Genomic DNA, 22704 nt, shown 5'->3' on the forward strand with positions numbered 1-22704 from the left:
TTGAAATCTCTTTCTTGTTTTTATTGAGTTTCAGTTGTTTCATCCTCATCTGATCCATTCCTGCCTCCCCCTCAGAGCTTCCATCACCAATTCACCTGGCTTGGTTGCAACAGAAAAACAGAGAACTCAAAGGAAAACAGCCATGAAGTTCTTTGGGCTTTTGTTTGCTGTTCTTTTATTGATATCTTGGGCTTCTCCAGGTAAGACATTATGGGTTTCAAGCTGTTCTAAACAAAATGAAGCTCTGGGTCCCAAGCTAGTTAGGACTTTGAGAGTTAAGGGCAACATCTGATAGTTGCCCAAGTGAGACCCTTCTCTGTTGTAGCCCCTAAATTGTGGAATTCCCGTCCAACAGAAGTGCATCTGGCATCTTCACTATACCACTTTTGGCAAACAAGGAGGATGCAACCCTTTACACCTCTTGACACCTGAGATGTGTGTTTTCAGGACCCATTCTGTTCCTATGACTGTGATGTGTTTGTAACTGGATTTCAAATTGCTTCAACTCACCTTGAAACCTACTGGTGAAGGGTGGGCTATCATCACCATCTTCATCACACAGGAGTACTGATAAAATTTGTTTCACGGTAACTATGATTAAGCTAACTTTTTACAAAATAATATAACTTAACAGATTTGTGGAAAAATTGGATTTATTTGGGTAACATTTTGGAACAGTAAGTTCAATAATGATGCTATTGTGCTGCTTTCAACCTGCTGAACCACTGAGCATTTCTTTATTTCCTTGTGCTTCTATCTTTTACCATTTCTTTGATTAACAAATAACATTTAAAATAATAAAGGAGTTATGCAACAAGGGAAATAGAAGTCAATAACCTATTCAAACATTCAAAAACATGAGGGGTAGGGGGTCAAAGCATGTAAAGTGTGTTGGGTAAGGATGTACAAACCTTTCCATTTCATTTTGGTTTCTCATTCTTCCATAATCTTAAATTCATTTCTCCATAGTTCTGAATTCCATGAACTTCCCTGTAATATAATGTATTTTAGTGTGCAATTTTACCAATGTATGCATACATTACCATGCTATTATTAATAATAATAATTGAATTTATTAGTCATTTTATTTTACCCAAGTCAACCCATGGTAAATCAAAACCAACAAACCAGCCAAACATACAAACAGACCCACAAAGAAGGATTAAAACGGGGGGGGGGGGGGGTAGAGAAACACCTTAGAAACATCACACCCACTTCTAAAAGGCCACAGGTAGTTAAAGGCCATAGACCTGGTTAACAGAGGAAAGTTTTTGTCTGGCATGTAAAGATATATAATGATGGCACCAGCCAAGCCTCCCTGGGGAGAGCATTCCATGAATGGGAAGCCACCACAGAAAATGCCATTCTTGTGTTGCCACCCTCCAGACTTCTCGTGGAGGAAGCTCATGAAGAAGGGCCTAAGAGGGTTATCAGAGGGTCTGGGTAGGTTCATATGAAAGAGACAGTCCTTGAGGTATTGTGGTCCTGAGCCATTTAAGCACTTTGAATTGGGCCTGGAAATCAATTTGCAGGCAGTGCTGTTGGGTCAGATTTGGAGTAACATGCTCAAATCATTTTGTCCCAGTGTGCAACCTGGCCACTGAATTCTGCACCAGCTGATGCTCCAGAACCATCTCCAGAGGCAGTTCCATGTGTAACGTGTTGCAGTAAAGAGGCTACCAGAGCATAGACAACAGTAGTTAGGCTATCCCTGCCCAGATGGGGCACAGCTGAGCCACCAACTGAAGCTAACAGAAGGCACTCTGCATTCCGACCCTCAAGTAACAGCAGTGGATCTAGAAGTATCCCCAAGCTGCGTACCCGCTCCTTCAAAGGAAGTGTAACCCCATCAAGAGCAAGCAATCTCTCACTAACAGTTCCTCAGTCTGATCTGGACTGAGCTTTTCAGTTCATTGGCATCCATTACCAAGGCTGGTTGAAACCACACCACATATTTAAGAGAAGTATGACTCTTGAAGGATGGCTTTTTTTTTGTTTCTGCATTGTTTCAGAAACTGAAGCTTAGGTAGTTTCACAATTTTCTCCCCCGATTCTCAGTGGCTGCTGCTGCTGCTGCTGATTTTATACCCTGTCCACCTGGCTGGATTGCCCTATCCCTATCCAATGAACCTGCATAGCTCCACCTCTGACCCTCCTGTCTTGAGCAGGAATGTCTGAAGAGGGGGTCTGCATGTGTTAAGCTGAAGCCACTCAGAAACCTTCCTGCAATTTGAAACTGCACAATTGAGATTCACATCCAAAGGGAGGTCTCCCAGTGCACCCAGCAGAACACACAGATAGTCCCACTTCAGACCTTGCACCCATCACATGAAGGTTTGAGTTTTTATCAGCCACCACAGATTATAGCGTCACTCATCTTTCAATACACGCAAACACACACACACACTTAATCCAATGCCTGAATAATAGAGTCAGGTGCTCATGAGGAAGTTAGTTCTCAATTTATTGTATGCTAGCCATAAAGGTTGACTCTTCCCTTTCTTCCTCTCATTTTGCAGTGGTCTCTAAAGTTTATGGTTCCCATGACTGCATAAGCATTAATAAGGGTAAATGTTTTCGATGGGACAAGTGCTTACCCTTTTATGACATGCTTGGAAAATGTGACAGTTTGAAGATATGCTGTAAAAGGTGAGATAGGATGCCACAGGGTCATCTACAATTCTGTGGCTCCATAAGATCCTGAGCGTCCTATGCCCCACCCTCAGGACTCACCAATGTAGCTGCAGCCAGCTCTCATCCCACACTACCACCTGAATTAGATGGTGGAGGAGGGGGGCAACTTCCAGTCCCTGCAGCTGCTGCAGCAACCATGTCCTAGCAGATCTGCAGAATGCTCAGGTGGAGGGCATTCAACCAGCTGAAAGTAACAGCAGCACCCCCATCCACTGCGCCCTGAAATTCACATTGACATCACTATCGCCTGCAGCCACCCTGACAGCTCCCCAACACTATCACAGAATCAGCAGTTAGGTGATGGTTATGTCCTGCCTGAAGCACTTGACTTTGTGGTTTCTGTTGGCTACATGAGCTGACAATCCTGCCAGCATCTGAGGGAGGGGCTGAACAGGGCAGAGGTCTTGGGCATGCCAGCGGAGGCACCCTTGCTCTCCCCATGGCCATCAGGCCCTGGCAGGGAGGATGGGTATTCCCAACAGGAACAGCAACTGTGTCTGACCACCCAGCCCTGCCACTTCTCACAGGAGAGCGACGTCCCACATCCCTCTGCTGCAACTGGCACCAGAGATTGGAGGGCTTGGGGTGGTGAGAGTTGTTCCACAAGGGCAGAGGACAATGGCTATGCATGTTTCCTGGCTGGCACAGCCCTTGCTGCTTCTGATGGGGCTGCCTTCTGCTTGGTGGTTGGCATTCTCTTCTCGGCTGGCCACCACTGCTGCTCTCAATACAGGGTCTGCTGGAGAGGAGCTGCAGAAAGGGAGAAGAAAGGGAGTGGAGGTGGACAGAACATGGAATGTAGCCCTGTTGTTGTTGTTGTTGTTGTTGTTGTTGTTTAGTCATTTAGTCGTGTCCGACTCTTTGTGACCCCATGGACCAGAGCACGCCAGGCACTCCTGTCTTCCACAGCCTCCCGCAGTTTGGTCAAACTCATGCTGGTAGCTTCGAGAACACTGTCAAACTATCTCGTCCTCTGTCGTCCCCTTCTCCTTGTGCCCTCCATCTTTCCGAACATCAGCGACTTTTCCAGGGAGTCTTCTCTTCTCATGAGGTGGCCCTATGCCCCACCAATGCTAAGCCTCCCTCTTCAGCTGGTTGAGGTGAAGAGGTACTAGAGGGATCAGAACAGGCTGGGTAGATATTACCCAAGCAGCTTCCTTAAGGAGCAGGACATGGTACTTTTCTTAGCAGAGTGTCACCTATAATCACACCCAAGGACATGTTATCTGGATCCCCTGGCGTTAGGACTTAGTAATGACTCCCCTTTAAGTAAAACTCTTTCTGTTGGTGGGTACAGATTATAATGCATCACACAGAACTGCCATATTTGTTAAAAAGGTTATGGAGAAGTGAAAGCTATTGACTGCACCTGAAGATCACGCAGGTGAAAATGAATTCATTGGCTGCTTTCGTGGGGGAATGTTTATAAACAGGGTTTTTGTGATAATGTATATTGCACGCATGAATTTGTGTATGTGTTCAGCCTGGTTGGCTACAAGGCAATCAACTATTTTCCCATTTCAGGAAGGAAGAACATGTCAAATCTCATTCTGATGGGACCACCAGGTGAGACTGTGCCCAGTTACTAAGTATTGGGCCATGCCGACTGATTTCTATTGTGACTTTTGCATTAGACCACCCTCTTTGCCTGTTCAGTTTATGCCAGGTTCCCAAGGAACATAGTTTAGGAGCCAGAATAAGCCCCCTTTCCCTCCTTTCTCAACCCCACATCAAAGTGGCTCATCTCCCAATCTCTTTGTGCAGCAACAGCTAAGAGCATGCACAGAGGTGGGAGCATACACCTCTGTGTAATGCAGCCTCTTCCGCTGCGTGAACCCTCTGGCAACAAACCTAGCCTTGTACTGTGGTTCTCCAGATTCTGTGGGTTTAAGGCGATAAACCCACCTGCTACTCACAGCCTGTTTGCTAGCTGGCAACGTTGTGAGGGAGAGCACACCTAGAGACTCCATTGAGCTCATCTCCTTCTGCATTGCCTCATGCCATTTGCTGGCTTCTTCCTGAGGCAGCTTCTGTACATCCTCAAAGTTTCAGGTTCACACCTAGCCACACCAACCCACACACTTGTGGCTTCAAACCTGTCAGGTGGCTTACCTTTAGTGGTTCTAGCTGATCTCCTCAGCGTAAACTCTGGTACCCCCTCTGACCCACTAGGGCCAGCCAGACCATCCCCAGTGTCAGAGAACTCCCTCTCTGACCTGCTGCGTCTTTTGAACCTCACAGCTAGACCTGCGGGTGAGGACGGCTCACTCTTTGGCTCAGACTTGACAGTGGACTGTGGAGGAGTTCTAGGCCACCCCCTTGGAGGGGTTTTGGGCTGCTCCTGCTCTGGACTCTTTTGCTCTGGACTCTGTTCCTCAGCAACATGTTTAGTTCCCTCCTCTTCCTCCTCATCTGAGTCAAGAAACTGTTCTGAAAGAACATCTGGGTTACCATGTATGCATGTCCACCCACTTTGCTCACAAAACTCAGCACTACTGCTCACTAGCAGCCGGGACTGATTGCCATCAGGATATGTGAACCGCCATGCTTTGGACCCAGGTTCATATCCCACAAAGATCATCTTCCTGGACCTTGGTCCACCCTTTCTGTGTTTGGCCTTTGGGATGATGACCCAAGCCTCACAGCCAAAAACACGTAAGAAATGCACTTTGGGCTTCTTACCGTGCAGCAGAAAATAGGGCGTGTCCCCTACAGCTGAATTAAATACACGATTCTTCACAAAAGCTGCAGATTTCCAACATTCAGCCCCAAAGTGTTGTGGGAGTCCTGCATCAAACAGCATGGCAGCCACGGCCTCTTGTAGTGTTCTGTTCTTGCGTTCAGCAACACCAATCTGTTGAGGACTGTGTGGTGCTGTCAGCCTGTGACTGATTCCCTTCTGGCGGAAGAAACTCTGCAGTGCAGACCCAGTAAACTCCGCCCCTCTATCGCTCTGAAAGCTAACCAATTTGGCAGAAAATTGCAACTCTACCACTGTGATCCAATCCTTAATCAATGCAGCGGCTTCCCCTTTGTGTTTTATCGAAAAAACCCAAGACTTCCTCGAAAAATCATCCAAGAGAAGCAAAATGTATTTAGACCCACCCAGAGACGCCACTGGCATAGGTCCACACAAATCTGCATGGACCAGCTCAAAAGGCTTGCTTGTCTCTCTGCTCGACCTGGGATATGAGCATGTTTTCACTTTGGATTGCTTACAGGCTCTGCAATCCAGAAACTTATCATATCCCTTTAATTTCCACCCCTCTGCACACTCTGGGGCCTTCTTGACATAGGACCAACTTGAATGAGCGAGTCTGCGGTGCCATAGATGGGAACAGCCATCATGTGGTGGGATGTTTCCGCACTGCACCTGTGTTACCTCAGGTAACATCACCAGCAATAGGCATCTCAACCACGAACAGCCTATTTTTGCACTCAACACTGAAAAGCTGCTTCCCATCCCTGGAAAAATAACACATGTTATTTGCAAACTGAACACAGAAACCACCAGCTACTAGAGCAGACATGGATAAAAGGCAGTTGGCTATTTCTGGAACCACAAAAGCCTGAACATCATGATCTAGGAACGAACAATAAAGGGTCCCAAACTGAGTCAGTGGCCTTCTGCTTCCATCTGCCAGCGACACATATCTTCCACTTTGCACAGTCTTGTAGTTCCGAAGAAGTCCAGCTGAGGGCACTAAAGTGTGCGTGGCTCCAGTGTCAACAACAAATGAGAGACTGGCTTCCTGTTTGGGTTTCACAACAGCCATCAAAGCTGCTAGATGAAACAATGTTGTTGACTCCTTGCACTTAACCCAGTTGGAACTTTTGGCATTCTTCCCAAAAAAGCCAATGCAATTCTGGGCTGCATCAATAGGAGTATAGCATCTAGATCAAGGGAAGTAATAGTGCCACTGTATTCTGCTCTGGTCAGACCTCACCTGGAGTACTGTGTCCAGTTCTGGGCACCACAATTCAAGAAGGACACTGACAAACTGGAACGTGTCCAGAGGAGGGCAACCAAAATGGTCAAAGGCCTGGAAACGATGCCTTATGAGGAACGGCTAAGGGAGCTGGGCATGCTTAGCCTGGAGAAGAGGAGGTTAAGGGGTGATATGATAGCCATGTTCAAGTATATAAAAGGATGTCACATAGAGGAGGGAGAAAGGTTGTTTTCTGCTGCTCCAGAGAAGTGGACACGGAGCAATGGATCCAAACTACAAGAAAGAAGATTCCACCTAAACATTAGGAAGAACTTCCTGACAGTAAGAGCTGTTCGACAGTGGAATTTGCTGCCAAGGAGTGTGGTGGAGTCTCCTACTTTGGAGGTCTTTAAGCAGAGGCTTGACAACCATATGTCAGGAGTGCTCTGATGGTGTTTCCTGCTTGGCAGGGGGTTGGACTCGATGGCCCTTGTGGTCTCTTCCAACTCTAGGATTCTATGATTCTATGATTCTATGATTCTATGAATTTGCTGCCAAGGAGTGTGGTGGAGTCTCCTTCTTTGGAGGTCTTTAAGCAGAGGCTTGACAACCACATGTCAGGAGTGCTCTGATGATGTTTCCTGCTTGGCAGGGGGTTGGACTCGATGGCCCTTGTGGTCTCTTCCAACTCTATGATTCTATGATTCTATGATTCTATGATTCTATGATTCTATGATTCTATGATTCTATGATTCTATGATTCTATGATTCTATGCTTTGCAGAGGTCTTAATCTGGTTGCTCTGGGAGACAGCCTTGGGCCCTTCCTGCTGTGCCTCTGCAGGACAGTCTCTCACAAGATGGCCAGTACTTCCACACTGAAAACATCTTTTGGAGACAAAGGTTTTTACAGAGCTCTCACAGCTTCTCCCTGCACCCCCACTCCTGGGTGCACAGTTTCCAGAGGAACAGCGTGCGACTGCTTTCCTCTTAGCTCTCTACCTCTGTTCCTGTCCATCACAAAGATGTGTTGAAGCATAAAAACAGCTTCCAGAAACGTGGCTTTCAGCCCCCATTGGGCTCATGGCCCCCTCTTGGTCTTTGGCTCCCACTGTGGTTACACATGCCTTCTGCAGTGCCTGCCAAGTGACCCAGGCCTCCTTGATCTCCTCAAGGTTTGGCAACAGCCAAGCATCCACACTTGCTCTCAGCATGCTCAGGACACTCTGATCCCTTTCCAGAGCTGCAGCCACTTCTGCCTCAGAAACTGTCTCACTAGCCTGAAGTGGTGGGGTTTGCATGCAATTCCAGAGCTGTTCTCCCAACAGCCAGTACTTCATCCCAATTGGGACCAGTTAGCCTTTCAAAAGGCAAGGTGAAAGCCTCTGGAGCCTGACCCATCTTTCCCGGGGCTATAGCTTACTCACGCTTCTGCTGGCCGGTGCTCAAAGATGCTTCCTTCAGCTCCGCCTCACCAGCGAAATCTTGACTGCCTCAGTGTCTGGCAGGACTTCAAAGCTGTACTTGGATGTAACATTCCTTTCTCACACTTAGCAGCAAAATGAACAGCCCATAACCTGTGAACTTTACTGCCTGTCCGGCACACTTCCGCGGTGCAATAAATCTGCTTCCAGGCAGCTGCAGAGCTGAGCAGCGGTTGCTTCCGTATGAGAAGAAGGAAAAAAGGGTCCACTCACTGTTCTTTCTAACAGCGTTTATTTACAGCAAGCAAAACAAGAAACAGTTCCATTGGAACTTGGACACATGCTGTGTGTCTCTCTCTCTCCACCAAAATCGAAAGTGCTTTTTACACAGACACAGACAAAGAACAACACAGCTTCCACTTCCTGGGAAGCTCCTCCCCAGATGTAGGACATTCAGGAGGTTTAACCCTTAACCACCACACTCCACTGTTTATAAACAGGGTTTTTGTGATAATGTATTCTGCATGCATGAATTTGTGTATGTGTTCGGCTGGTTGGCTAAAAGGCAATCAACTGTTTCCCATTTCAGGAAGAAAGAACACGTCAAATCTCATTCTGATGGGGCCACCAGGTGAGACTGTGCCCAGTTGCTAAGTATTGGGCCATGCCGACTGATTTCTATTGTGACTTTTGCATTAGACTACCCTCTTTGCCTGTTCAGTTTATGCCAGGTTCCCAGGGCACATGGTTTAGGAGCCAGAATAAGCCCCCTTTCCCTCCTTTCTCAACCCCACCATGCCCTTGGAATGCCCATTTTCAGGGTTTACACTGACATAAGATCCAACAAGCTCAGCTCTGTTGGCTGAGACACTGCAGGGTTACGGAAGATACTGCAATGTGTCTTTGGCAGATCTGTGGATGGGGACTAGTTGGGAACCCCCCAACAAAACCAGAGATCTGCTGGGCCTTCTCAGCCCTGTGGATCTCCCTTCAGGAATGCAGAGATAACAAAACTGCTGTGTTCCAAAAACAACACAACCATGAGTCCAAGGATGATCCAATTGAACACAAATGTCAAAATTTGTTGTCAAAGAAATCTATAAAACAGGGGTCAGCAAACCTTTTCAGCAGGGGGCTGGTCCACTGTCCCTCAGACCTTGTGGGGGGGCGGACTATATTTTGGAGGGGAAAAACCCACACGAACGAATTTCTATGCCCAACAAATAACCCAGAGCTGCATTTTAAATAAAAGCACACATTCTGCTCATGTCAAAACACCAGGCAGGCCCCACAAATCACCCAGTGATTCATTTTAAATAAAAGAACACATTCTACTTATGTAAAAACATGCTGATTCCCAGACTGTTCGTGGGTCGGATTGAGAAGGCGACTGGGCTGGATCCAGCCCCCACGCCTTAGTTTGTCTACCCATGCTATAAAACATGGGATGAGAACAATTCTGTAGGACAGGGATATGCATACATGCAATCTGAGAACCAAAAGTAAATATTAAAAGTTATATCATGAGATGAAAGGAGTTGCCTTATCCTTTGATCCGGAGCCCAACAACTATTTCTCTCTTCCTTTTTTGTACCCATTAAGTCACATCTACCTAAGAGCCAGCCTCCTTCCTTAGTCCCCTCCTTGGCCACCACAAAGAATGACCTTTGTCACTATATAACACCTGTGCTCAGGGATCTGCACTTTTTGCCAATTTGCTACTGGACCAGGTTCAAGGTGTTACTATTAGCATATAAAGTCCTTAACAACTTGGGACCAGTTTACCTACAAAATTGTCTTACCCCACATGTGCCCACTCAACCATTCCAATCAGCAGAACTGACATTACTAAGTTGTCTTGTAATACCTGCATTCTGTATTTGTAAGAACTCGATTGGTTAGTTCCTACCCTTTGGAACTCCCTGCCTATTGAAGCAGGTGTCTTCATTGTACACTTTTTGGCACCTGTTAAAACATTCCAAGGGATGCAGGTGGTTCTGTGGGTTAAACCACAGAGCCTAGGGCTTGCTGATCAGAAGGTTGGCAGTTTGAATCCCCATGACGGGGTGAGCTCCCATTACTCGCTCCCTGCTCCTGCCAACCTAGGAGTTCGAAATCACGTCAAAGTGCAAGTAGATAAATAGGTACCGCTCTTTGAGGGGTTTTTTTTTTTTTACAATTGACCAATGTATAAATTTAATGAAATAAATAAAAAATAAAATATTTTTTCCATGGCTGATGATTTTCTTGGCTACTATTCACCTTGTGTCCACTAGCAGCAAGGTTCATTGTTGTGGCCCCTTGAAAACTGACTTTATTACCTTCTGAGATAAGTCGTGTTCCAAGCACCTGCTCTTTCAGAGACATGCAGGTCTTTTTCATTTACCCAAGCCTTTTTCTGAACGAAATCTTTTTTTTTTTAATAAAATTTTTTATTGGTTTTACAAAATTTTTAAAACAATACAAACGTATAAAAAGACATACAAACACGTATAGTTTCATAACCTTTTTTTCATAAACCTTGTTTCTCAGACTCCCCCATACCTCCCCTTTCTGCATCCCAATGTCCAGTTTTTTAGCAACTTCTAGATATTTCTGTCAAGCCTCTGTCCTCTTAATCTTTCCTTCCGTCTAATCTTATATCGCTGTAACCCTTTCTTTCTCAAAACCTCGACATTCTAACATTCATCAAGTTTATGATAGTCCTTAAGATAGATTTTAAATTTCTTCCATTCTTCTTCCGCCGTCTCCTTTCCCTGATCACGGATTCTGCCAGTCATCTCAGCCAATGTCATGTAGTCCATCACTACATGTGCCATTGTGTCTTCCAATACTTTGCGATGAGTATTCTTGCTGCTGTCGTAGCGTACATAAAGAAAATTCTGTCTTTCTTTGACACCAATTGTTTGACTATGCCCAAGAGAAAGGCCTCTGGTTTCTTAGGAAAAGTACATTTAAGTACCTTTTTCATTTCATTATATATCATTTCCCAGAAAGCCTTAATCTTCGGGCACGTCCACCAAAGGTGATAGAAAGTACCTTCAGTTTCTTTACACTTCCAACACTTATTGTCAGGCAAATGGTAAATTTTTGCTAGCTTGACTGGGGTCATGTACCACCTGTAGATCATTTTCATAATGTTTTCCTTTAAGGCATTACATGCCATGAATTTTATACCGGTGTTCCACAACCATTCCCAGTCAGCAAACATAATGTTATGACCAATGTCCTGTGCCCACTTAATCATAGCCAATTTAACTGTTTCATCTTGTGTATTCCATTTCAGCAGCAAGTTATACATTCTTGACAGATTCTTAGTATTGGGTTCTAACAGTTCAGTCTCTAATTTTGATTTTTCCACCTGGAAGCCAATTTTCCTATCTTGTTTGTAGACCTCCATTATTTGGTAATAATGGAGCCAATCTTGTACTTTTGGTTTCAATTTCTCATGACTCTGTAATTTCAATTTATCTCCATCTTGTTCCAAAATTTCCCAATACTTTGGCCATCCGGCCTCCATATTGAGTTTCTTCACTGCCTTAGCCTCCAAAGGTGACAGCCATCTAGGGGTTTTATTTTCCAACAAGTCTTTGTATCTTATCCATACATTAAACAACGCTTTTCTGACAATGTGATTCTTAAAGGCCCTATGCACTTTGATTTTATCATACCATAGATATGCATGCCAACCAAATGTATTATTAAAACCTTCTAAATCCAAGATATCTGTGTTCTCGAGGAGCATCCACTCTTTTAGCCAGCAAAACGCTGCTGCTTCATAGTACAGTTTTAAGTCCGGCAGGGCAAATCCCCCTCTTTCTTTTGCGTCTGTAAGTACTTTAAATTTTATTCTGGGCTTTTTGCCCTGCCAGACAAATTTCGCAATATCTTTTTGCCACCTCTTGAAACAGTCCATCTTGTCAAGAATCTGCAAAGTTTGAAACAAAAACAACATTCTAGGCAATACATTCATCTTAATCACTGCAATTCGGCCTAACATTGACAATTTCAAATTTGACCATATTTCTAGGTCTTTTTAAATTTCTGACCAGCATTTTTCATAGTTGTCCTTATACAAGTTCAAATTCTTAGATGTCAAATAAACCCCTAGGTATTTCACGTTCTTAACCACTGTCAAACCTGTCTCTTCTTGAAATTTCTCCTTCTCCGTATCTGTTAAGTTTTTTTCTAGTACTTTAGTTTTTTGTTTGTTCAGTTTAAATCCGGCTACCTGACCAAATTGTTGGATTATCTCCAACACCCTTTTCGTACTAGTGTCTGGCTCTTGTAAGGTCAATACTAGGTCATCTGCAAAGACCTTTAACTTGTAATGTTTAACCCCGACCTGTACACCTTTAACCTGCTGGTCATTTCTAATCATATTCAGCAACACCTCCAGAACAGAAATGAAAAGCAATGGGGAAATTGGGCACCCCTGTCGTGTTCCTTTTTCTATCTTAAGTTCCTCCGTTATCACATTATTTACAATCAGCTTAGCTTTTTGTTCAGAGTATATCGCACCCATACCATTCTCAAAACCTTGGCCTACCCCCATCCCATGAAGATTCTTTTTCATAAAGCTCCAAGAGATATTATCAAAGGCTTTCTCCGCGTCCACAAAAATCAACACTGCTTTGGTGTTTATATTCACCTCTAGCCGTTCCAAGATGTCTATTACATTCCTTACATTGTCTGATAAATGCCTCTTTGGGAGAAAGCCTGCTTGGTCCCTATGAATCTTCTCCATCAACACTCTTTTAAATCTTTTCGCCAAAATGTCTGCAAAGATTTTGTAATCCACATTAAGTAATGATATTGGGTGGTAGTTCTTAAGTTGAGTCTTTTCAGTCTCTGTCTTTGGTATGAGTGAAATATACGCTTCTTTCCACGATTCTGGTGCCTTTTTCCCCTCTAAAATCTCGTTGCAGACTTCCTTTAACGGTTGAACCAACCACTCCTTCAAAGATTTGTAATATCTGGAAGTCAGTCCATCTGGTCCTGGAGATTTGCCCAATTGCATGTCCTGAATGGCCCCTTCTATCTCTTGTTCTGTTATTCTCTGGTTTAAGTCCACCTTGCTTTGATGAGAGATTTTTTTGTAATCCATATTTATTAAGGAATTTATCTATGTCCTCTTCATTTTGTGGTCCTTGAGAATAAAGTTTTTTAAAATAGCTCAGAAAACAGTTTCTAATCTCATTGGGTTTAGATATGTTCTTTCCATCCACTTCTAGGCTTGTAACTGTATTTAGTTTCTGCCTTTTCTTCAATTGCCATGCCAGAAGTTTGCCACATTTGTCTGCCGATTCGAATGTCTTTTGTTTCATTTGCTTTAGCTTCCACTCAATCTCTTGATTCATCAATTCCATGTATTGTGTCTGGTATAGCTTAATCTCTCTCAAGATCTCCTGGGACTTTGGTTTTGATCTTAGTTTTTTCTCTCCTTTTATCTTTTCCAAGATCTTTTCCTTCTTCTCATTCTGCTTTCTCTTCTTTATCAAGTTTTGTTGAATCAAAAAACCTCGCATCACAGCTTTACTTGCGTCCCAGATCACTCTTTTTTCCACATCGGCCTTTAGATTTATTTCAAAATAGTCCTTTAAAGTTTTTTGGGCCTTCATGTGGACCTCCTTGTCTCTAAACAGGGTGTCATTCATCCTCCATCTAAATTGACCAGTTGTTGTAAGTTTCATTTCCATCTTTACGGCGTTATGGTCGGAGCAAGTTTTTGGGCAGATTTCTATCTTCTTAATCTTTGGAGCCATCCCACTAGTGATCCAGATTTGATCAATTCTGGTCCAGGTCATCATTGCTTGAGAAAAGAATGTTCCTTCTCTCTCAAGAGGGTTCCTTGTTCTCCATATGTCTATTAAGTCCATGTTTTCAGTCATTTCAAAAAAAGTCTTCGGAAGTCTCCCTTCCTTTGAAATTGTCAGTCTTTGTGCTTTGTCCATATTTGTAGAAACCACACCATTCATGTCTCCCATAATTATCATATTATAATCCAAATAGTCCATCAGAGTTTCATGAAGTTTCTTGAAGAATTCCACCTTGCCTTCATTTGGTGCATAAACTCCAACTATTAAAAAATTTTCTCCTTGTACTTGTATTTCAACTGCCAAATATCTTCCTTGTTCATCTTTAAACATCATTTTTGGAACCCATTTCTCTTTTACATAAATCACAACTCCTCTTTTCTTAACTTTGTCCGATGAAATGAATTCTTGTCCTAATCTTTTATTCATGAGTAGTTTCCTGTGTGCTCTGGTTACATGGGTTTCTTGTACACATATCAAATCCAGTTCTCTTTTCAAAATATGAAAAACTTGTCGTCTCTTCAAAGGCATATTGAGCCCATTACAATTCCAACTAAGGAATTGCAGGGCCATCTTGTTACTTTTCCGTTGTTCCTCCAACTGCTCCCAGTTGTTGCTCTTCCTCTGATGGTGGTAGGTTAAGTCCAAACGATAAGTTCAAAATATCTAGTGCTCTCCTTTGTTCTGCAATTGGGTCCACAGTTCCCTTCTGTAGGTCCTCTTGGTTTCTTTCCAGGAACCTCTCTTTGTCTTGTATTGTCTTTATTTTCACCTTCTTTCCCTTGTAGTCAAAAGACAGGCCTTGTGGGAACTCCCACCTGAAAGGAATGATGTTTTTCTTCAGCAGGTAGACCAGATCCTTATAAAAGGTTCATAGAATCATAGAATCATAGAATCATAGAGTTGGAAGAGACCACAAGGGCCATCGAGTCCAACCCCCTGCCAAGCAGGAAACACCATCAGAGCACTCCTGACATATGGTTGTGAAGCCTCTGCTTAAAGAACTCCAAAGTAGGAGACTCCACCACACTCCTTGGCAGCAAATTCCACTGTCGAACAGCTCTTACTGTCAGGAAGTTCTTCCTAATGTTTAGGTGGAATTTTCTTTCTTGTAGTTTGCATCCATTGCTCCGTGTCCGCTTCTCTGGAGCAGCAGAAAACAACCTTTCTCCCTCCTCTACGTGACATCCTTTTATATATTTGAACATGGCTATCATATCACCCCTTAACCTCCTCTTCTCCAGGCTAAACATGCCCAGCTCCCTTAGCCGTTCCTCATAAGGCATCGTTTCCAGGCCTTTGACCATTTTGGTTGCCCTCCTCTGGACACGTTCCAGTTTGTCAGTGTCCTTCTTGAATTGTGGTGCCCAGAACTGGACACAGTACTCCAGGTGTGGTCTGACCAGAGCAGAATACAGTGGCACTATTACTTCCCTTGATCTAGATGCTATACTCCTATTGATGCAGCCCAGAATTGCATTGGCTTTTTTAGCTGCCGCGTCACACTGTTGGCTCATGTCAAGTTTGTGGTCAACCAAGACTCCTAGATCCTTTTCACATGTACTGCTCTCAAGCCAGGTGTCACCCATCTTGTATTTGTGCCTCTCATTTTTTTTGCCCAAGTGCAATACTTTGCATTTCTCCCTGATAAAATTCATTTTGTTTGTTTTTGCCCAGTTCTCTAATCTGTCAAGGTCGTTTTGAAGTGTGATCCTGTCCTCTGGGGTGTTAGCCACCCCTCCCAGTTTGGTGTCATCTGCAAATTTGATCAGGATGCCCTTGAGTCCATCATCCAAGTCGTTGATAAAGATGTTGAATAAGACCGGGCCCAAGACAGAACCCTGTGGCACCCCACTAGTCACTCTTCTCCAGGATGAAGAGGAACCATTGATGAGCACCCTTTGGGTTCGGTCAGTCAGCCAGTTACAAATCCACTGAGTGGTAGCAGAGTCAAGACCGCATTTTACCAGCTTCTTTACAAGAATATCATGGGGCACCTTGTCAAATGCCTTGCTGAAATCAAGGTAGGCTACATCCACTGCATTCCCTTCATCTACCAGGCTTGTAATTCTGTCAAAAAACGAGATCAGGTTAGTCTGACATGACTTATTTTTCAGAAATCCATGCTGACTATTGATGATCACAGCATTCCTTTCTAGGTGCTCACAGACTGTTTGCTTAATTATCTGCTCCAGAATCTTCCCTGGTATTGATGTCAGACTGACTGGGCAGTAATTATTTGGGTCCTCTCTTTTCCCCTTTTTGAAAATAGGGACAACATTTGCCCTCCTCCAGTCTGCCGGGACTTCGCCTGTTCTCCAGGAATTCTCAAAGATGACTGCCAGTGGTTCTGAGATCACATCTGCCAGTTCTTTTAATACTGTTGGATGCAGTTCATCTGGCCCTGGAGACTTGAATACATCTAAACTAGCCAAATATTCTTGTACTATCTCCTTAGTTATTCTGGGCTGTGTTTCGTTTGCTGAATCATTTGCTCCAAATTCTTCAGGTCGGGCATTGTTTTCTTTATCGGAGAAGACTGAGGCAAAGAAGGCATTGAGGAGTTCAGCCCTTTCTGTGTCCCCTGTTTGCATTTCACCATCTTCTCCTCTGAGTGACCCCACTGTTTCTTTGTTCTTCCTTTTGCTACGAACATACCCATAAAAGCCTTTTTTGTTGCTTTTAACCTCTCTAGCAAGCCTGAGTTCATTCTGTGCTTTAGCTTTTCTGACTTTGTGTCTACACGTGCTGGCTATTTGTTTGAATTCCTCTTTGGTGGTTTCCCCCCTTTTCCATTTTTTGTACACATCCTTTTTTAATCTTAATTCAGTTAAAAGTTCTTTAGATAGCCACCCTGGCTTCTTTAGGCACCTTCCATGTTTCCGTCTCATTGGTATTGCCTGACGTTGTGCTTTTACTATCTCCCTCTTAACAAACTCCCAGCCATCATGAACTCCCTTTCCTTTTAGTATTGCTGTCCATGGGATCTCACCCAGCACTTCCCTAAGTTTTATGAAGTCAGCTTTCTTAAAGTCAAGAAATTGAGTCCTAGTATGCTTGGCTGCTCCTTTCCGCTGTATAGTAAACTTCAGAAGAGCATGATCACTCGCGCCTAATGATCCATCCACATCTACCCCACTAACCAGGTCATCAACATTGGTTAGGACCAGATCTAAAATCGCTGTTCCTCTTGTTGCTTCTCCCACTTTCTGGACAATGAAGTTGTCTGCAAGGCCAGTGAGGAATCTGTTTGACCTTATGCTCTTGGCTGAGTTTGACGTCCAACAAATATCCGGGTAATTGAAGTCCCCCATTACTACTATCTCCCTTCCTTTTGCATGCTTGGCCATCTGTTCCAGGAAGGCATCATCTATGTCCTCCGTTTGGCTTGGGGATCTATAGTAAACTCCCACAATGAGGTCTCTGTTATTCTTCTCTCCCTTAATTTTGACCCAAATGCTCTCACTTTGGCTTTGAGGTTCTAAATCTTGGATCTCTTCACAGGTATACACATCCCTGACATATAACGCCACTCCTCCTCCTTTCTTGTCTGGTCTGTTTCTCTGAAATAGATTGTATCCCCCCATTATTACATTCCAATCGTGGGACTTATCCCACCAGGTTTCAGTGATGCCTATTATGTCATATTTAGTTTGCTGTACCAAGAGCTCAAGCTCATCTTGTTTATTTCCCATGCTTTGTGCATTAGTGTACAGACATTGAAGTCCATTAATCATTCCCCCATGTCTCTTATTTAAGGATTTTTTTCCCTTAAATAAGAGGTTCTCAACTCCAAGATATGTTTAGGGATGTCTTTAAAAATCTGTATGGATGAATTTTCAATTTGCAAGGCCTTTTGGTAATGTAATTTTAATATTTTATCTCTTTCTTCCTTAGATCTAAGGATAATCAGGCAGTCCCTCGGGGTCTTTCTGTTCAGTCTTCTGCCCAGTCTAAATGCTGTTGTTATCTTAAATTCTTCCTCCTCCAAGTCTTCCCAGAAATTAGCAAACTCTTGTGTTAAAAACTCCGCGAGGTTGTCTCCTTCGTTCTCGGGAATCAATCTCAATTTCAGATTTCTTTCCTTTCTCTGTAGTTCCCACAAAGCCAGAGTTACATCATGTTCATGAACCTTTTTAGCAATCGGTTCTAAGTTCTCTTGAGTCTCTCCAGCAATAGTTCTAGCTTCCTCTGCAATCTTACGTGTTGCAGAATTTTCTTGAACCAGCCTGTTTATAGATTCTGTGTTCATGTCCAGTCTTGCTGTTAGTTCTGTTAATTTCTGTGTGTTTTCTGTACTCTGCTTTGTCAAGGTTTCCAAAGATTGATTTATCTTGAGTAACGCTTGTGTCACTGACTCCATGGAGGCAGCTGTCACTTTTTCTTGTCCTGTTGTTCCTGTAGGAATTACGCCTGTAATTGAGCCTCTTTTCTTTTGTTGCTGTTGCTGGTGTTGTTGTTGCTTGGCTTTGGCTCTGGTGGTTATCTCTTCTGCTGGGCCACTCATGTCCCAAGGTCGTTCCCACGAAAACAGTCCCCTGGTGGAAAATTACACTGTCCTAGACTGTTACAACCGTTACTTTAGCCCTCTAGGGGGAGCAAAGCAAAATGTCCAAGTACGGAGACAAAAAAGTTGAAGACAAGTATATCAGGAGGCTTGTAAATATATGTTACAGTACTTTTCCAATAGATACTATTTCAACATGCTCCAATATACTGTAGCCACAAGGTCTAAAAACTTTGTAGCAAAGGAAACTTCAACCATGTAACTTTCCCAAGAATTTAAAGACAGTCCAGTGCTCTATTGTCTTGCTTGGCAGTCCGTTTCAGGGTATTAAGGCAGCAGAAGATTTTTCCCTTTTAAATAAGTCATGCAGTTCTTATTGTCCCTTTTTTCCTCCCCTCTATCCTGCTTGCTAGAGGGGAGATCTAAGTCCAATGTCAGGTTAAATAGTCAAGGAATGTTTCATGCGGATGCAGCTTTAAAATTCCGGTGCTTTAGCTGTCATGTAGTCAGGGGGAGGCAGACTTCCTTAATTTTTACCTTCCCCGTTTTCAGCCAAATTTTCTTTTAAAGAGTTCCAAATTAGCGTTCAGTCTTACTCACAGGTTTTTCAGTTTCAGATTTACAGAAAGGAATCGGCGCTCTCCGTCAATGGCGACGCGGCTTCACTCTGCGGGCTGGGTAGCGACTCTCAGCACCGCGCTCTCCCGATGCCGTTCCAGAGCCTTTAAAAAGGCTCTTTCTGCAGTAAGGGGGGGCGCTTCTGGTGCCCACCGAGTCTCCTTGTTCACAGGCTTCAGCGCCTGTGATTTTAGGGGACCGCCATTAACGCTGGCGCCGACCGGAAGTCCCTTCTGAACGAAATCTTTAACCACTATACATTGATCATCATCTAGTGTCGTGATGTTATATTAAAAGTATGGGTTTTCGTTTGTTTGTTTTCTGTAGAAAGTTCTGATATTTTCTAATCTGAACATTTTAAAATAGTAAATGAGAATGACAATAATAAGCCACCATTCCATTTCTGCCTATATTCCCCTATCTGTTTTTTTTTTGTTTTTTGTTTGCAGAAAACACACTGTTTCCGTCAGAATTGAGCACAGCAGCTCTCATCACACGTGAGTAGGTGTGGGGAAGGAATCTGGAGCTGTGACTCCACGTTAGCATGCCTGATCCAATGTACCCAGACCAGAACTGGAATTTTTTCTGGGATCTGAACATGGCCCTGTTCCCATTCTCTTGTGGATCCCCAATACGAGGTGTCCTAAGTGATGCCTGAGGTGCTGTGGTCTAAATAATAATAATAATAATAATAATAATAATAATAATAATAATAATAATAATAATAATAATAATATGTTATTTATACCCCACCCATCTGTCTGGGCTTCCCCAGAGACTCTGGGTGGCTTCCAACATAATATCAAAATACAGTAATGCATCATACATTAAAAGCTTCCCTAAACAGGATTTCAGATGTCTTCTAAAAGTCTGGTAGTTGTTGTTCTTTTTGACATCTGGGCGGGCGGGCGCCACTACCGAGAAGGCCGTCTGCCTGGTTCCCTGTAACTTGGCTTCTCGCAGTGAGAGAACTGCCAGAAGGCCCTCGGCACTGGACCTCAGTGTCCAGGTAGAATGATGGAGGTGGAGTCACTCCTTCAGTGGTCTAAACCACTGAGCCTCTTGGGCTTGCCAATCAGAAGGTCGGCGGTTCGAATCCCCGCAATGGGGGGAGCTCCCATTGCTCGGTCCCAGCTCCTGCCAACCTAGCAGTTCGAAAGCATGCCAGTACAAGTAGATAAATAGGTACTGCTGTGGCAGGAAGGTAAACAGCATTTCCGTTTGGTGCTCTAGTTTCGGTGTTCTGTTGCGCCAGAAGCGGCTTAGTCATGCTGGCCACATGACCCGGAAAAACTGTCTGTGGACCAACACCAGCTCCCTCGGCCTGTAAAGCGAGATGAGTGCTGGAACCCCAGAGTCCTCTGCAACTGGACTTAACTATCAAGGGTCCTTTACCTTTACCTTTTAAGGGATGCCTGAGTCTTTTCTTTTTAAATAATCTCTTCATAGCAGCCAGCTAGTGAGCAGAGCTCTGTTGATGCACAACTGAAACAGATGAAGCCAGTCCCACAGAAAGTGACACATCTTTCTGAAGCTCTCCTTGGAAGTTTTATATGTCACACATGCATTTTATGCACTGCTTTTTTCTAAAAAAATATGTTTAGGGGTACTCTCATTTTCCTACTCATATTGAATGAGGCCAAACTTAGATTCACAAAATGTTGAGGGGTCTGCGTACCCCTGAGTCCCCCCAGAAAAACCCCACTGATTTTATGTATTTCATGTACAATTCTCCTTATCAAGATCTGCCACTCCCAAGTGGACTTGCTACTAGGGACAGATGGATCTGTCGATTTCGGTCTTTTCAGTTTCTCTTAAAAAACAAAATCAAAATTACATTCATTACTCCATATTTCTGCAGAATTTTGCCATAACAAATTCCCCTGAATATTCACCAACATTTTAGTGCAAATTTCTCCGGAAAAAGACATTTTTGTTTACAGTTTTGACTAATATGCACATTTTTGCAAGCCATTTCCCCTGATGTAATGATCTATGCCCAGATTTCTGAGGAGCTATATGGATTTGCCCTTAAAAATCCACAGAGAAATAGGATAGAATGAACTTTAGTCCCATACTTATGTGGATCTCAATATCATTTCTCCCTTATTTCTTTTTACAGGGGTGGATTGTAAGCAAAGCTCAGATTCATATCAAGAATGAAATAATCAAAGAGTCCTGGTTCACCTTCCTGATTTTTTTCTTTGTTCAAAATAAATTGTAGTTATAAAAAGATCCATGTTGTCTTATTTTTTGGCAAGGAAATAACCCCAGTTGTTGAGTTGCTCATGAATGGACAGAGACAAAATCATATGGTGTTTTTGCTGGGGTTGATAAGAGAATAGATGCAGGGAGACAGGTCTGGGGTAGATATGTAATATCTAAAGGTTTGTAACATGGAAGATGGAGCAAGCTTGCCCTCTCCTGCTCCAGAGGCTAGGAGTCGAACCAATGGATTCAAGTTACAAAGAAAAGAGATTCTAGCAAAACATCAGGAAGAACTTTCTTCTTATGATGATGATACCTTTATTGTCGTTGTACAACCTGTGTACAATGAAAGTAAATGAGCCTCCCTCCCACCCAAACACTCACTCTTATCGAACAACACACCATCTCGCAAGTCAATTTCACTATGTTATTTTCCATTCAACAGCCTAACAGCCCACAGTTAGAAGCTATTTTTTAGCCTGTTGGTACGGCTGATTATATTTCTATATCTCCTGCCCGAGGGTAGAAGATTAAAGAGGTGATGGCCGGGGTGTGAGTCATCCCTGAGAATTTTTCTCACTCTCCTAAGGCAACGATCCCTTGCGATGTCATCTAGCGGACACAAGGGACAGCCCATGATATCATGTGCTGTATTCACCACCCTCTGTAGAGACTTTCTGTCCGTGACTGTCAAGCCAGCATATTACACTGTGATACAATATGAAAGGACACTTTCTATTGTGGACTGGCAAAAGGAGTTCACCAATTGTTGTTTAATATTATCCTTTCGTAAGACCCTGAGGAAATGGAGTCTCTGTTTGGCCTTTGACAGCAGAATGGACTCCCTCGGAAGGTGGTGGATTCTCCTTCACTGAAGGTTTTTAAGCAGAGGTTGGATGGCCATCTGTCATGTATGATGTGGTAGAAAATCCTGTATTGCAGGGGATTGGACTAGATGACCCTTGGGGTCATTTCCAACTCTAAAATTCTGTGATTCTATATAGAGCTGGGTATTGTATATAGGTGGTACTGAAAGCAATAGGATTTAATGAGACCTCCTAAGGAGACTACAGAGGGAGGGAAGGGAGAGGAGAATAAGTGCCTAAAGCAGACCCTCTTGGGGACTTCAATGGAACAAAGGAGAGCAGAGGAGCTTCCTCCCCCAATGGAAACATTGAATGCATTGTGACAGATAAAAGCAGCTAAGAACATTTCTGAAAACTACGTGGATACATGGATACTGCTAAGTAGGAGAGAGTGGGGGGAGGGTTAACATTTTCATTGCAGAAAAGGCAGTAAAGACGAGAACAAAGCAGAGACCCTTAAACGCCCCAGTGACAATATTCTCTGTGATATCAGCAAGGGGAGTTTGGGAGGATTACAAGAGTGACTCACAAATTACTTCTGTGCCCAAGCAAAGCATGAAGGTCATTGACAACACCACGCCTTGCTTGCCTCTAGCATCTTGTTTTCAGAACCATATTGCCTCTGGACAACATGTCTCCATTT

General features: G+C 43.6%; 1 protein-coding gene across 6 annotated transcripts in view; it reads left to right on the top strand.

Annotated features, from left to right (window-relative positions):
• The window catches only part of LOC308584141 (uncharacterized protein), a 26852-nt gene extending 5630 nt beyond the window's left edge, over positions 1–21222 (top strand). For 2 of the 6 annotated variants that reach the window (XM_081188890.1, XM_081188888.1), the window contains exons 2-7: positions 29–200; positions 2520–2649; positions 4219–4260; positions 8636–8677; positions 19437–19484; positions 21110–21222. In XM_081188890.1, coding sequence (XP_081045016.1) covers positions 143–200; positions 2520–2649; positions 4219–4260; positions 8636–8677; positions 19437–19484; positions 21110–21122 — 333 coding nt within the window. In that variant the 5' untranslated portion in view covers positions 29–142 and the 3' untranslated portion in view covers positions 21123–21222. The remainder of the gene's footprint in view (positions 1–28; positions 201–2519; positions 2650–4218; positions 4261–8635; positions 8678–19436; positions 19485–21109) is intronic. The other 4 variants (XM_081188891.1, XM_081188889.1, XM_081188886.1 and 1 more) reach the window with 2 other exon arrangements.
• The last annotated feature ends 1482 nt before the right edge of the window (positions 21223–22704 follow it).

The sequence above is a fragment of the Podarcis bocagei genome (assembly GCF_964188305.1).
Source record: "Podarcis bocagei genome assembly, chromosome: 3".
In the NCBI taxonomy this organism is placed as follows: Eukaryota; Metazoa; Chordata; class Lepidosauria; order Squamata; family Lacertidae; genus Podarcis; species Podarcis bocagei.